Source organism: Pelecanus crispus, chromosome Z (assembly GCF_030463565.1).
Source record: "Pelecanus crispus isolate bPelCri1 chromosome Z, bPelCri1.pri, whole genome shotgun sequence".
Taxonomy (NCBI): Eukaryota; Metazoa; Chordata; class Aves; order Pelecaniformes; family Pelecanidae; genus Pelecanus; species Pelecanus crispus.
This window is the reverse complement of record NC_134676.1, coordinates 56279628-56296121: the sequence shown is the minus strand read 5'-3', so window position 1 is coordinate 56296121 and position 16494 is coordinate 56279628. Positions and strand designations below refer to the sequence as shown.

General features: G+C 41.7%; 1 protein-coding gene across 1 annotated transcript in view; it reads right to left on the bottom strand.

Moving 5' to 3' along the window:
- Nucleotides 1-5759: 5759 nt before the first annotated feature.
- PIGG (phosphatidylinositol glycan anchor biosynthesis class G (EMM blood group)) overlaps nucleotides 5760-16494 on the bottom strand; it is a 93776-nt gene continuing 83041 nt past the window's right edge. Inside the window, exon 13 of the mRNA XM_075726543.1 lies at nucleotides 5760-5985. Within this exon, the coding sequence (XP_075582658.1) occupies nucleotides 5760-5985 (226 nt within the window). The remainder of the gene's footprint in view (nucleotides 5986-16494) is intronic.

Here is a 16494-nt window from a genome sequence, read left to right as displayed (position 1 = left end):
ATAGCAACCCAAGCTATTTATCGAATTTTGGGAGGTAACAGGTCCTTTGGGATGAACCTGTGTCCCCCATCAGTCAAAATGCAGGAATTACAGGCCTAGTTCTCAGTCTGAAGCCAGAAAAACAGCTTCAGAAAGTAAGTCACCTCTCTGTATGTGTCCTACCAAATGTACATGTCATGGGCCCACAGACATCACAGAGAGGCCACAACTTTCACTTCAGGCCTGACAGGCAAGCTGAACATTTTGGGGAATCATCTGAATCATAATAGAAGCAATGACAAAATAGGACCCTTCGTCATCGAATCTGGGAATCCTCAAGCTACAGAGGCTCTGAAGCTGGCATGGCTAAGGTCAGATGGCATTAAACCTCTCCTTCCAGTGATGTTTACTTCTTGTATCTAACGTATAAATACAGGGCTACACAAAATAAAACCAAAATTAACAGCCGTTTTCAGTTGTGACGTTTATCTCTTAAAAAAAAAGGGTGATACAGTTGTTTTATTTCCTGTTGGTTAATTTTTTTTTTTTTATTTTTGTTATGAAATCAATGACAAAGCTCTTTGACTTGAGGAAATATCCTGTGAAATGGTCAGTAAAAAATGACAGAGTCAAGTTTAAACATAACAAAACTACAGAATCCTTGAAAAATGTTGGCTGGAGGAGACCTCTGGAGCTCATCCAATACAACCTCCAGCCCACAACAGGGCCAGCTAAATGAGGTTGTTCCAAGGTGGGAAGATCTCCAAGGGTCTGGGCCCCATCCCAGACAGTAAACATCCAGAGGAGAAAAGGCTTCTCTGACCTCCTGGCAATGTCCGGTACTGCAACTTGCGCCTGTTGCCTTCGGGGCTGTAGCTGTGCCCTTCTGAGAAGAGTCTACCTCCATCGCCTCTCTGCCCTCCCCCCTGGGAGCTGACTACAGCCAAAAGGGCTCCCTGATGCTTTCTCATCCCCAGGCTGAAAGCAGGCACTAATTACTGTGAACTTGAAGTATTAGAAACTGTTCATGGTTAACACAAAGGTCTGGAGAGGGTCAGATGAACAAGGACATGCTGAGGATCTCTACTAACCTAATTGCTTGATCAGTAACTTAAGTAATTTATTTAGATGATAGTCTAACCACTTGCTAAGCCTTTAGACAATTGTCCCTGGTGCGAGCCCACCAGGATTAGTCAACGAAAGAAACTCCTCTCCTGGAAGACCTTGCAAACTGAAGGAGCTTACTGCCTGAAGGAGCACAGGACTCATTACAGGATGCACAGGGAAGAGCACTTGGGGATTCTGTAAAACTAATGGGACATTTCTAAGGGGATTGATGGGATGTGTAAGACATTACGTGATGCTTAGGGAAAGGACCAAAGGAGGGGAAAAAGAAAGATCTAGATGGCTTGGAGAGGAACAAACATGGGAAAGCAGAGGAAAAAGTGGATAAAAAGGGCTGGTTGAGTATAAACAGGTTGCTAGTCAGTATATTTCTCTGATGGAGCCCTTCATTTCATCACTGCTGTGTGCCCCATCCTCCCGTTAAATCCTACTTCTTTCTTCTTTTGAGTGCAGTCTCTACTCTTAGTAGGTATGTACGAACACCAGTGAACTTCAAACTGGACTCACCAGTAAGACAAGAGGTCTGGATACCAGCAACTGGAGCATGGCTGCAAACCTCTGGGGTTTCCCTGTCTGGATGCCAGCAGCAGGGGAGGCCACTAGGATTTAGGACAGGTGTTGGATAAACTGTGTATGCAAACACATGTATGTGTGCGCATGTGTCTTGTTCCTTGAATATGGATCAGCTGGGGAACAGGATCAGGCTGTCAGTGCTGCTCACGGTCCCCCCCCTGGCACCTGCTGGGGCTCCAGAGCTGTTGCCCAGCCCATGGGCCCCATCCTGCACCTGGTAATGGTTCCTCCCAGCCAGGGACTGGACTCCGCATTTGCCGAGGCTGTACTCCATTTCTCCAGCCTGCCAATGTCCCTCCGAAGGGTGGCCCTCCCCTCCAGCATATACACCGCTCCCCCAATTTAGTACCATCTCCAGACTTGCCCTGGTCTTGCCATCCTCTCATCCAGCTTAAGAAAGATCTTAAATTGCCTTGCCCTAGCACTGCCCCCCAGGAACACCACTGCTCACCAGCCAACCATGGGACCTCAGACCACTGAAGAGAACCACCAGATCCCAGTGATCCAGTCTACCTTCAAGCCCAGTGATCCATAGATCACCACTTGGGCACCAAGTACACCATGCTGAAGGCCCTGCTAAAGTCAAACTGTCCAACATTCAGTGCTCTTCCCATTTCCACAGAGTCTGTCATCTCTTCAGAAAAGCCAATCAGGCGCCAATGGGCCAGGCACAAGTTGTCCTGGTAAATCCCTCTTGGTCATTTCCTCTCCATCCAGTTCTTGGGAAATAGTCTCCCTCTCCATCATCTGCCAGGGGACTGAGGAGAGGCTGATGGCCAGCTTTCCCCAGACCCTCCTTACACTTCTGGAAGATGGTGCAATATTAGCCTCATGAACATCCCCTGATCACAGCCTTTCACAGTTAGGGAGGGTGGCCTACAATGAGATCAGCCAGCTCCCTCTCTTGCCCGCTGACCAGTGGGACCATGGCTCCCTTCCCCTCCCACTCAGGGAAGCTTTGGGTTTTCAGAGGCAGCCCTTCATGGCAACTTGCATCTGTAACCCCTCCTCCTGTGACTGCGCAGTTGTGGAGATAAAACTTGTTTAACTTGCAAATGCTTTATGTGAGGAATCCCCAAAATTACCCTCACCTCTACAGACAGCACCACACAGGACCAGTGGTTTAGCACGCATTCATTGCCTGCTGCAAAGTCTGGGGGGCACAGTATAGATGTTCTGCTGGCTTACGTATAGCCAAGGAAAACTTGTTTTTTTGGGTTTTTTTTACAGAGCAGACATACAGATATAATAGTATCTGAGATACGATTTTTTTGTTTGTTTGTTTGTTAAACCTGAATTCACTTACAAGAGTCTCTTCTTAGCTCAAGCTTCATCACACTCTGGATCTTTAGGACCATATGGGATATATGTTACAAGCTTTGAGTGGCAATGAGCTGCACTGACCAATGGTGATCTAGTGAAATCTAGTAGAGGAAGCTATAGACCACTGTAACTAGCTGAACCTGGCTCTGACTGGCACCAAAGATGTTCAGTGGAAAAATTTACTGTGTGTCAAAACTTCATCCAAACAGAGAAGTACACAACATCCCTGCTCAGAACATATTTAAGGAGGAGTCTATGTGTGTGCACAGGCTGATACCATGCCAGACAGGGACCACAGAGGACCTGGAGAGAAGAAACCAGTATGTTCAGAATGGCAGAAACCATCCCATGTACCACTCCTGCTTCCCACATCACTCATCTCCTTGTCTGAGGATTTGGGACACACTGAACGTGACAACAGGAGTTGGGATGAGGGGGGAAGAGGAGCATCTACGTAGGGAGCAGCATCCTAGTGAGATGAAAATTTGCATTCAGGCATTTGTTTTCTCTGTACATTCAGATCAATAGCCAAAACTTTATGTTGATTTAAAGTAAAATGATTTTTACATAATTCCCCAAGAACCAACTCATTTCTTCACTGCCTCAGCTTTGCATTGCCATAGCCCAAAAGCTGATGAAGTTAAAATAGTATTTCATTTGCCTATACCCAAAGAGAAAGGGTGAAAAAGAATAAAATGGCAACTCTGAAGCTGAAAGCACCATGTTTTCTTGAGGTATCACCCAAACTCATGTGTTAACTTGAGACAGAGATGCAGTCTAAGTTCCTCCTTCTTCCTTCTTTTCCTGGTCTTGAAGACCTAAGTAACAGAGTTTTCCTAAGCCATTTATTTTCTCCTGGATTGAATCTGGACATTTTTCAACTTCAGAGGAGAAAGGGGACACCATGATTATTTAACTAAGTAATCCGAAGAAATGCAACCTTAGTACACACACAATAGTTTAGATTCCATTATTTGATAAAATGTCCAAGAGATACACTAGAAGCAAATAATATCAGAAGGAAGGAATAAAAGCTCTTGTGAATGTCACCCCACATTGTTTTAGGATTCTGCACCCCAGAAGCAACTTCCCCTCCACCCCTTCCATCTCTTTATTAGCACCCTTTCTCTCTGAGTCAAATCTCATATAAACATATTCTGTATGAATGTTAGGGAGGATTGCTTAGGAATTAACCAAGTAAGTAAACAGAGAAGATGTTGATAATCCCCATATGGTTGCTAGGCAACAGGTAACCAGAGAAATACTGAGAATGATGAAAACGGTAAAAGTGTACAACAGTCACAAATACCAACTGTTTTAAATATTCCATAATTTGCAGTGAAAACCAATTTATTAAAAGTATTTAGTTTTCAAACTTCCAACAGGTCACAGTGAATGACATTAAGATCCAGTAGTCTCTTCTCCAGGTGAACAGCAATATGCGGCCAGGATACTGAAAATTTTTTTGGTTTACAGTCGAAAAAAAGTTCTTTATCAGTGATCAAGATGGCCCACTATTAATGTATAAAAACTAAAGGCCTACTTTTTGAGATTTGCTCTATCTGAAACATGAGATGAAAAGGGTATCAGTGATCCTAACAAATGTGCTGTCAGCTACACAGGGCTTAAAAGCTTTTTATTTTCAGATTTATAACAAAAGTTAAAGTTCCCTGTGTGCTCCTCTTCTGCTACACCTCTAATACATTTAGATTAAATCCTATTGGCTACTAACATGGACAAAAATATGAGGCAAAAAACCCCACATAAAGGATACTGTTACTCAGGATAGTCATCAATGTATATCTTCTTGACAGAAACAAGGAAAACAGTATTATTAGGAATTAATTATAGCACATTCAAGTGAGGTGGCTAGACAGGTCACTAGGGGGAAGGTGATACAAATACACCTTTTATTCTGCTGGTAACTTAGCCCATTAAACTATTTTCCTGCTCACGACTCATAACTCTCTACCCTAGTGTGGAAAACATGATCAAATGTTCAGCACAGCTGCCACCAACCTGATTTAACATTTATACATTAATAAAAAGAAACACAACATTTTAGCAGTGAATGGACTCCATAGAAGATTCATTACTTTGTTAGGCCATTAGTATTTCTTATCCAGTGCCTGAAGTGCAGATCGAAATCCATTACAGATAATGATTGCACTCATCTTACAAAGAAATACTGCCTTTAAATAGAAATGCTGCCTAATGCAAAACAAACAAAAAAATCTCTTACCTGGGATATTTGTACAATAATTCAATAATTTAATAATAATTTCAATGCACACGCTAGAAACAAACAAAAAAATGCCCCCAAGGCTAATGAATATACGATCTTGTGAACAGCACCAAGAAATCCTGCATATTTTTAGGATTCTGTAGTCTAAGAAGGTAAAAAATTGTATGTGCCAAAGATTTTTTTCAGTGCCCATGAGGCACTGCTCTGTATTTATATTACAATGTACATTTTTAAATTCAAATCATGTAATATTGCCATTCTGATATTTAGAGAGTGCTATGATGACAGCTATAGAACCAAAGTTATCCATGGAAAAACAGTTTATTTCAATTCAACATTTTTAAAGCAAACTCAGTTTTAAAACAGGACAGGTCCTTCAAATCCTGATCTTGACTAAAATAAACAAGGTTACTCTTCAAATTCTGCACAACAATTTAAAACTATTATTTTCCTTCTTCCATTGCGGTGACACGCTGGACATTGCAATGCAGAGCTGCATATTGCACACTTATTTTCAATCTTGCACTTTGTGAGAGCGGTTCTGATCCATGGCTGTGAAGAACAGGCAGATAGCAGCTGTGATGAACACATGCACTCCCTCATAAAGTAGCTTTGGCGAGAAGACGCTCCATATGAATAGGTGGTAACGCAGACCTGTTACCAAAACAATGTAGATGGCAACTGGAACTGAACGCATTAGAGCATAGCAGAAACAGCCGTGACCCACTGCCGCTGAATTCCTGGTAACAAAAACAGAGGAGTTCATTCTCAGGCAAACTTAGTAAAGACATCCAAGTTCCTCCACTCTTTAGCATTATTTCACAACACAAAGGATACTCACAGATGTCCACTTTGTGTTAGAAAACTGATTATTGATGTAAGAATGTAACTGATAATGTAACTTGTCCTTATCACCTCTATATATCCTATAATGTGTAAGTATGTTAAGTATAGTAACTGTTACCACAATGAAGGCACCCAGTAGTTCACCTCAAACTTAGAAGGTTCTGTGCTTTAATATACTTTGTTCTAATTGTTAAAGTCTCCATTAAGCAGTTTTAAGATAGCTTCATCTCCTGTTGGCCTTCCAGTGCCTTTCCACAGAATCTGGATGGTAAGAGGCAGAGAAGAATGACTTCAGTACTCTTTACAAAGCTGCCTAACCTGTACAATGGATAATCAGATGGAGTCTGCTCCCCTTGTAAAGGGCATAAAACTTGCCAGAGTACACTGCTGCCCATAGCCAGCAACAATGTACAAAGCAACATAAAAATTGTGCTATTAGAAAAACTCTGCAAAGCTAGCTAACATAACATTCTCCAGAGAATGCCGTATTCTTAGGCTTACATGAGCAATACATTGCATTCCTGTCACAGCAGCTTAGCTCAGCTGGGCCCACTGTATTGCAAGAAATGTCTGCCCCATATGTAACCTACATGGTCCCAATCTGCCACATTGAGGTATTCTGGTAGGTGACAGGAGTCAGATGAAAATGGAAGTGAAAGGGTTTTCTGCACTTCAATTGTTCTCCCTCCCCTGAGGTGCCAAATGGCAGCAATGATGCTGGGTTGGCACATGTCCACTTTCCCCAAACCACATCTGCAGAGACTAATTCACACCAAATTCAGATGCTTACCTGTTCAGACAAAAGGAAGGAATAAAGCTATTTCACTGCAATAATAAGCAGAACATTTTGCTCTGACCAACAAAATATTTTACATCATCAGTTCCCAAAAGAACACAGCGGCAAAAAGCAGAAACGATTTACACTGAAATCCTGATCTGATAATCTGTTCTGCTCCTCCCAGTTTTTAACTCTGATCTTGTTCCAAGTAATAAAAATTTAAGATGACTAGCACTTCTGTGAGATATAAATTAGTCACTTATGACTAAGCAAGCTACAGAATGCAATATTTTACATAAACTATTAAACTTATTATTCTTTAAATCAAAATAATTAGGATACAGTCCTGTTTTCCAGCGAAGTCAAGAGCAAAATTTCCAAGGCTTTCAGTGGAAAGAAGAACAGGTCATGAAAGCAGAGCTGAAAAATCAGCTAAGAACAGCAGGTGTGAATGATTACAAAGCATACATTCAGTTCACAGAAAACTATTTCCCTTGCTGCTTAGCCAAGGAAACTGTGACTTGGGAGCGAACTAGGCTGCTCCCTGCTTCTGCATAACTATCTTAGTCTTCAGTGAGCTTGTATAAATAACCAGCTTTATGTTTAATAACTGATTTTGTTGACAAGGATTAAACAAACTGCAGTTCACTCAGTCTTAGCTGTTTTCATGCTGATATGAGTAAAACCAGTATTTGTAGTAGTTAGATGATACAACTGAATAAACAGAGGAAATCGTTTTTAAGTCAGATAAGTAAACACGTAATTTTTAAACCATTTTCTAGAGTGAAAAAATGCACTTGATAGACCAGCTAGATGAAGGCTATCAGTGGTTGTGGCTATCACATTTATTAAACTCAATGATGGGATTTTCCAGGGAATCCTAAAAGACAGAGAGAAATGAGAGTGTCCACAAACTTCTACATTCAGGTCTCTCAAAAGCCTGGTATTTTAAATTTAAATTTCAGTTCATGTCTTTTTCCCTAGTTTGTGCTCACCTAACAACACATTTAGTACCCTATTGTGAGAAAGCTCCTAATTGTAAATCAATGGTGTTCAAAATTTTAAAAATGGCTGCTTTTTTAATTATGACGAAACTGGCTGGAAGATTATTTTCTGTGTGTATTCACTTCTTTGGCTGAAAAATTAGGCAGACATAGTATTTTAGATACTTGCATTTTATACTGGAATGAGAGCACACAGTAATCTTTACTACTGAGATTTAAATTCTGCATTTTCACATTACTACTAAAGAATCCCCAAGTCAATAAGTAAATGGTACAATTCTTTCTGTATTCTGATATAGTAAAAATAATGAACTGTTTTCTGCTTATATAATACTTTTACTTCCAAAAGGTCTCAGCACTCACTTCATCTCTCAACAAAACATAGACACCTACCTGCAGAGGGAAATCTTGGACAGTTTCACAGCGGTGCAATTTAGAGAAGGCAACGGAAGCACACTGTATCCACAAAGTTAAATTGTTAGTGGGGTTCAATAGCAGGATAATTCAGTTTATTTTGGAACTGGCATAAGAGTTCACGTGTGTTGTTGCAGAAACAGCACTGGAATGACTGAGCACAAGCAGTTAGACCTACTCAGCTATTCTATGCTAAGGCAAAGACTTAGCTCTTTAGGCACAGCACAATTCTCTCTTCTTGCTTCTGCTGGCCACTCAATTTGCTGAATAGCTAAGAATAATGACTCTGTGCACATCTTCTGCTCATTCTACTCGCACAGAGTAACCACAGGGTACAAGGCTTCACCAAACCACAAGGAACGCAGTGGCTGGGGATCAGGCTGCTGCTGCTAACATGACCAAGACAATCCAGGTAGTTCAGCTGGTTCCCAAGTTATTCCAAAAGAAGTCATCAGGAGAGCACAGAAAGCTGGCTGTGGCGTGCCACTCATGTATCCTACCATTTATGAGCTGGATCAGCCAGTAATGAATAAATTTGCAACCTCTCGGTGCTGTTTCAGTGAAAACAATGGAAGATTACAGGACACATATAAAGCACCAACCTGTAACTACTCCATACTGAACCTTCTCTGCAGCAGTTAATGCCTTCTCTTATCTAAAGGAGAAGAGCATAGAGGGATGTAAACTGTACATACTAACTCCATGTTTTGACAGAACCAGACCAATATTAAGGTCTCTGCATAATGCAGAAGTAAAAAAATACCCAGACTCTAATACTGAGCTCATTTAGCAAGTTAGCTCCTGGGGACTTTAATGAGAAATCGAAATGTGTTAAAGACGACAAAGCATATCCAATGCTGCAGATTGCTAGATCCAGAAAAAACAATGCCTTCGGACACTTCTGAAGCAAAGAACACTACAGATTCACATCACTGAATACACCGTATTTAGACTGCAAACATTAAGTATAGTCTAGAGCACATACTGGCTTTCAACAAAATTCCTCTCTTTTAATTGAATATTTAATACATAGAAAAATATGGCCAAGAAACTGTGCTAATAATAGGTTTTCTGCTTCTTTGGATCTCCTGAATTCTAATTGCCAATGTTTTGTCAACAAATCTTTCATCTCTCAATCCATCTCTAAGGTGCTATTAAAATGGGCAATACATGGTTTGTAAAATGAAAAAATTATGATGCCAAAAACATGAAAGAAAACCAACTCTTTTCTTGTGAAAGCAAGTCTCCCAGTTATATAGAATATTTGGCAGATGGTGGCACAAGTTTTGTAGTTTAAAAATCAGGCAAAAAACCTCCATAGACAGCCCTACAAATGCTTCCACAAGGACTTTTAAAATACAGTGCCAACCCTGTTCTAACCCACCAAATTAAACATTTTAGAAATATGTAAGCATATGAGTGAGGAATACCCCAGGACTGTAATTTTTTCTGGGATTAGGGGAGGAGGGTCATGTCTGGAGGGTTTCAGTATGAAATGTGCTGAACCCTTTTAGCAAAAGTTATGCTCCAGCATTTCTGCCCTTCCAGCTCCTCTTTTCTAGTTGAGTATCACTGCCTAGATTAACTTTTATTTGGGATACTGAATTTGCATATCCGAAGGCAATTTTTACTGTATTAACATTTTTACTGTATTAGTGGCACTTTTCTTTCTAGGCTTTCTGCAGATTCAGTTTGCAAGATCTCCCTGTTTTGTGCTCTCTGAAAAATAGTTGGCACTTTGTTAATCTGTCCTGTATCTATTAATAAAGGGTTGCAGTCAGAAACAAACCCTGTAGCACTCCAAGTGTCTGTCTGCGACATCTTAGAGTATCTGCAATCTGTAAGAAATTCCTCTGATCTAAGCAAATATCAATTAGTTTAGTAGCAAGAACAAATTTGCTATGTCTCTCCCACATGCCCTACTCTCACCTAGTGTAATTCTTACAGTGCTATTTTAGATTATAGCATACAATCCTGCATTGTAATGGAAAAACACTTCATATTTTTAGCAGATCCAAGGGAACCAAGAGTCCTTTGGAAATTTACATGATCAGCTCCAGTACAAACTATCAATCATTATCACTCAAACGAACAGCATTAACTCTATTGAGTCCCAATTTTTGACACCAAACCCTACCAATGGACAGATGTCAAAAAGGGCAGTTGCCAGCAAGCTAAAAGGGTTGTCAACCATTCTACAACGATGAAAATGAAGGAACTTGGTGATGACTACTGATCTTCCTGTGCATCCTCTTTCCTAGTAAGAAAGGCGGAGAAGCTACAACTAACTGAACAAGGTCAAGTGTTGATGGCCGTTAAGTTGCAGTGGACTGTAGTACGTGTGGACTGTAGTACAGGGTTCAGCAGATTCTCATAAAGACTTAGCGTAAAAGGCTGTTAAGACCTGAAACTTCAACTCTCCTCATTTCAGCATCAAGAGCAGGAAAAACAGGATCATCTCAATGGTTTTGCCTGTTTTCACTGCTGGCATAACCAGTTGTGCTGGGAGCTTCCTGTCAGAAGCAGCCTCAGTCACCCAGCAGAGGTAACTCTTCTCATTGGCATCCACTACTAGCCAACCTGCTTGGAGCAGACCTCTATCTAAAACACAGGGCATATATCAATTAAGTTTCAGATTCTTTTTTCCCTTCTTCAGTCAGGCTTGGACCCTGAAAAGTGCTCCAGAGGAGCTCCCTAAATTGGATACCTAACAAAGATTTATATTAGATTGCAAGTAGGAATCCAATTATGCTGGCATTGGGCCAGAAGGTCTGAACAGCTATTCTGAATGGCTACGATCATCATTTAACTGCTAGGGCAAGAAATCAACTGTACCTTTAGTAAAGGCTTCTAAAAATCTTGGAAACCTCACTGGGAAAAATGGCCACTAGATCCAATTCATCCCCTGCATGTGCTCATTTCCCCAAATACTGATCCTGTGGCAATCAGCTTACAAAGGACTGGAAACTCTGCATTTCAGCTTAATTTGATCAGTTTTCACCTTCCCTTATAGAAAAGAGAAAATGCTTCACAAGCTCAAACATCCATGTCTATTTCAGGATTCCAGACAAAGAGATAGCTAAACTGCACTCTAGGCAACATGGTCATCCCTAGATTTCTTCACCACAAAGAAGCTACTCCTTTTCAGTAGGTACCTTTGACTCAGGCAACCAGCATTCTCCATGTAAGCTATGATGTCTATTGATGAGTTCCAGCCATTCTTCAAAGACAGGATTTGCATGAAATCCTGAGTGCTCTGCTTGATGTTTTTCCTCACTACTTCTGTGGCAGTCCATACTGGAATATATGCAGTGACTGCTCCTGCCTGTTATCACTGCCTCAAGCTTTCCCATAAGGCTCTGTTCAGGTTAATCCTTAGCATGTGTTACTCTGTTCAGCTCCAAGAGAACCAAAAAAGTTAAATCAGTCTATTCCTCTAGACACTGGCCCAGACTTTAAAGCAACAAGATATAACCAAATAATTAAAATTCCTAACAAGCAAAACACAAATCATAATTATTTCAAAGTCCAGCATTACTCAATTTTCTGCAAGTATCCTTCCAAAATCCACTTAGCACTTGTGAAGACTTCAGGTAGAGAAAAGCCTGAAGCATTTTACATCAGCATGATACATGCAGAGAATAACAAGGAAACTTACAGCTTGATTTTCTGTTAAGGTGCATCTACAGGCTTTCCTGCCCACCTTTGTAAAACAAACAGCTCTTCTTCATCATCTTAGCTAAAGGTGTAAAGAAAAATTGCATCTGACGATTGTTGTGGATAGACAGGCTCTGAAGAGACTTAAAATAAAGACTGTTACCATGTTATTTAATTAAATTCAGACTTACTCATTTATAATATACCACTCTAACAGGACACGTGAACAGTGTCACAAGGCATTTCTAGAGAGGTGAGGCACGAATTATTTAAGTAATGGCTGGAAATTATTTAAGTATGGGTAGGAAACTGGCCAACAAGGCCACACTCAGAGGGTGGTGATCAATGGTTTTTACGCAGGCTGGCAGCCTGTCACAAGCAGGGTCCCCCAGGGACTGATACTGGGCTCCAACTTGTTCAACATCTTCATAAATGATCTGGATGATAGGATTGAAAGCACCCACACCAAGTTTGCTGATGACACTAAACTGGGTGGTGTGGTGGTCACATCAGAAGGGAAAGCCATCTTACAGAGAGACCTGGACAGGCTGAAAGACTGGGCTAGCAAGAACTGTATGAAGCTTAACAAAGACAAGTACAAAGTCCTGCACCTGGGACAGAATAATTGAAGGGCCCAGTACAGGCTAGAATCTGTGTGGCTAGGGAGCAGCCTTGCTGAAAGGGACCTGGGGGTGCTGGTGGACCAGCTGAACATGAGTCAGCAGACTGCCACAGCAGCAACAAAGGTAAATCAGGTCCTGGGCTGCACCTGCAGGGGCATTACTAGAACAGATAGAGATGTGATCATCCCACTCTACTCAGTCTTGCCAGGCCACACCTGGAGTACCATGTTCAGTTCTGGTCCCCACAATTCAAAAAAGACATGGACAAGCTGGAGAGGATCCAAAGGAGGGCCAGAGATGATAAAAGGGCTGGAGAGCCCGCCCTACAAGGTAAGACTGTAGGAGTTAGGTCTCTTCTTCCTGGAGAGAGACCTTATCACAGTATTCCAGTACTTAAAGGGTGGCTACAAAGAGGGTGGAGGTGCTCTCTTCACCAAGTACTACATGGAGAAGACAAGAGGCAATGGGTACAAGTTGCACTGGGAGAGGTTTCATCTCAGTATAAGAAAGACATTTGATACAGTGAGAACAATCAATCACTGGAACAATCTCCCCAGGGACATGGTAGAGTCCCCATCACTGGAGGTTTTCAAGATGCGACTGGACAGGATGCTAGATGATCTCATCAAGGCTCCCTTCCCCATGAAAGGTTGGACCAGATGATCTTTCAAGGGCCCTTCCAACCTGGGCTGTTCTATGGTTCTGTGAAGCAATGCTCGCTCTTCTGCACTGAGGGTAGGGTCAGCTCTTTCCTGTATTTTTCCATTACAGTAACTATTTTTAAACTTGTGACTTAAATAACAGCTCTCTCCTCAAATTACTCTTGCCACCCCAATAACATACACATTTGAGAAGAACTTGTGCACTTCAAGAAAAGGTGTGAGAAAAGAAGATAGAAAAATCCTGGATAAATGCAGAAGGACAGTATCCCATGTACAGTACTATCCACAGCTACCAGAACCAAGAAGTCAGCTTATGTTGGCCACAGAACAGAGAAGGACAGAAAACTAATGGTGAAAAAGAAAAAACCCTGCAAGTCAGAACTGTAAGACAAGGCCATTAACAGCAAAAAGTACCAGTTACATCTAGAAACATTTCTACAATAAAGAAGTACGTAAGCAAAAGTCTACAAATATGGTCCTCTCTGAAGATTTCTGTTTCAGAATTAAGAGGAAGGGATATCCAAAGTACTGAAGGGAAAGGGGAGAGAATTCCTTCAGTGCACTGTGTATACATCATGCAGTGTTTCAGAATATTGACCCCACCTTTCCTCACAGCTTTTTCTGGGGCAATGTGCAGCAGATTCATCTTCACAGACTCATTATTCCTTGTGGTGCAATGAGATGACTTCTGGGATTATGCAAGGATACTCTTACCGAGCCCAAGTATCATACATACTTTTTACTTTGGCAAGTTTATAGGAGTGTTGGGCTTACAAATAATTTGCATGAAGTTGAATAATTAAAAACAACGATACTCAACGCTAGCATAAAGATTGTAGAGGCCCACATGCTTTCTCTTGCAAGCAAAATGATTACAGCAGGACCTGTAAACCCATACCCTATGATCTCTGCAAAGGACGAGACATTGCTAATACCATAAAATCATAGAGTTGTTTAGGTTGGAAAAGACCTTTAAGATCATCCAGTCCAACCATTAACCTAATACTACAAAGTCCACCACTAAACCAATTAAGGATAGAGTAGTAATTAGAGTAGTAATTTCATGTTTCCTGGGTTGGTGGCTGGATTATTTTCTAATGAAAGTAAAAACTAGGAATCATTAAGATTGGAAAGGACCTCTAAGATCAGCAGTCCAGCCATCAACCCAACACCACCATGCCTACTAATCCATGTCCCAAAGTACCATGTCTACATGTTTTTTGAACACTTCCAAGGATGGTGACTCCACCACCTCTCTGGGCAGCCTGTTCCAATGCTTGACTACCCTTCCTGTGAAGAAATTTTTCCTAATATCCAATCTAAACCTCCTTGATGCAGATAGAGGCAATTTCCCCTTGTCCTATCACTTGTTACCTGGGAGAAGAGACCAACACCCACCTCACTACAACCTCCTTTCAGGTAGTTGTAGAGAGCGATAAGGACCATGAAGCACAAAAGGAACAGTAAACAAAAATGGTTTCACCTTGGCAAGAAATTAAGTGCAAGACCAATTTGATTTTTGAGGAAGATACCTTGCTATACTAGCTGCACACCCTCTTCATCACCCGACTCTAGCTGAGGAGAATGCAGAAAAATCAGCACAGGAGTTTTCATGCCATAGCTTTGGTGATACTGTAATGCTAATCTTGGCTCTGACACAGAAAATGTAAACAGAGAGCACACAACTTTCAGAAGACTACAGATATTACTTTGCAGATTGAACATGTTCAGTGGCCAAGGAACCTAAAAAGACAGTGCTGAGGAAAACATGGACATCACCTGTTGGACAGAGAGAGGGAGAAAGAGAAAAGGAGACAGAAAGAATGAGGGCAAGAGTGAGGAAAAGGGAGAGATTGGAGCACAAAAAGGGGAGAGAGGGAAGAGCAAAGACAGTTGAGAGTGCAGGAAGGGGAAGGCAAGGGATAGAGAGGAAGCAGGAGAAGTGAGAGGGAGAAAATAAGCAAAAGTAAGAGAAAGGGAGTGTGAGTGAGGAGACAGGGTGTGAGACACAGGGAACAAGCAGGATGAAAGAGGGAGGAGAGAGAAGGGCAGACAGGAAACAAGGGAACACAGGAGAAAGAGGGAGAGATGGATTGAGATGGAGACACAGAGAGACAGAGAAAGAGAAAGACAGCGTACAGGGAGAGTTAAAGAGACAAAGGGAGAGTGAGCAAGGGAGAGACAAAAAGGCAAGAAACTGAGCAAGAGAGAAAGGGCAGGTGTAAGAGCAAGAAAGGGAGAGACATGGAGAGCCAGAAAGGATGTCTAAAGAGAGACACAGACACAGACGGACAGACACACACAAAGGGAGGAAGAGAGAGAAGGGGCAGGAAAGAGAATGGTACAGAGACAAAAGGCTGGAGGCTTTCTGGAGAAAGACAGTGTGAAAGCAAAGGAGAAAAAAGAGGAGACAGAGAGATAAGGGTGTTGAGTGAAAAATAAGACAAAAGGAGCAAGAGAGTGACAGGGAAGGGAAAAGACAGAAGGGGGGTGGGGAGATAGTGCAACAGGGGAAAGAAAGAGACAGAGAGAAATTGAAAGAGTTAAAGAGAGGTTGACAAAAAAGGCGAGGAAAAGGGAAAAGGAGAAAGAGAAGGATGAGCAATAGAGAAAAAGAGAAAGGGGGAAGAAAGGGAGACAGAAAGACAATGCTATGCAAAGAGAGCATGATAAAGGGAAAGAGATCAAGAAAGGGGAGTGCAGCAGAGAAAGAGACAAGGAGGGCAGAGAAAGAGGGACAGAGAAGGGGGGAGAATGGGAAAGAGAAAATTGACAAAGGCAGAAGAGAGAGAAAAGGTGAGGGAGAGGGAGAGAGGCAAAGCAAGAGAATGAGAGAATGAGAGGGGGAATGAGACCAAAAGACGGCACAAGGGAAAGAGAGCAAGTGAGGGACAGAGACTTGGAAATGAGCATGCAGGATAGACAGACCAAATGAGAGGCAAAAAGACAGAAATAGAAGTGGAGGCAAAGAAAGCCAGAGTGTGATTAAGAGAGAAAAAAGAGCAGATAGAAAAGAGCAAGAGGGAAATAAAGTGAGTCAGGCAGAAGGAAAGAAAAGCAAAGGTAAGACAGCAAACAAGAAGGAAAGGACAGGGAGAGGGAAAGAGCAAGCATAGGCAGAGACTGACAGGGAGTGAACGAGAGAAGGACGCAAAGAGGCAGACGGAAAGACAGTGAGCATGAGGTAAAGAGATCAAAAGGGAAAGAGATGCAGTGGGACAGATTCAGAGTGACAGGGGAAGAAAGGGACAAGAACAAGGATAGA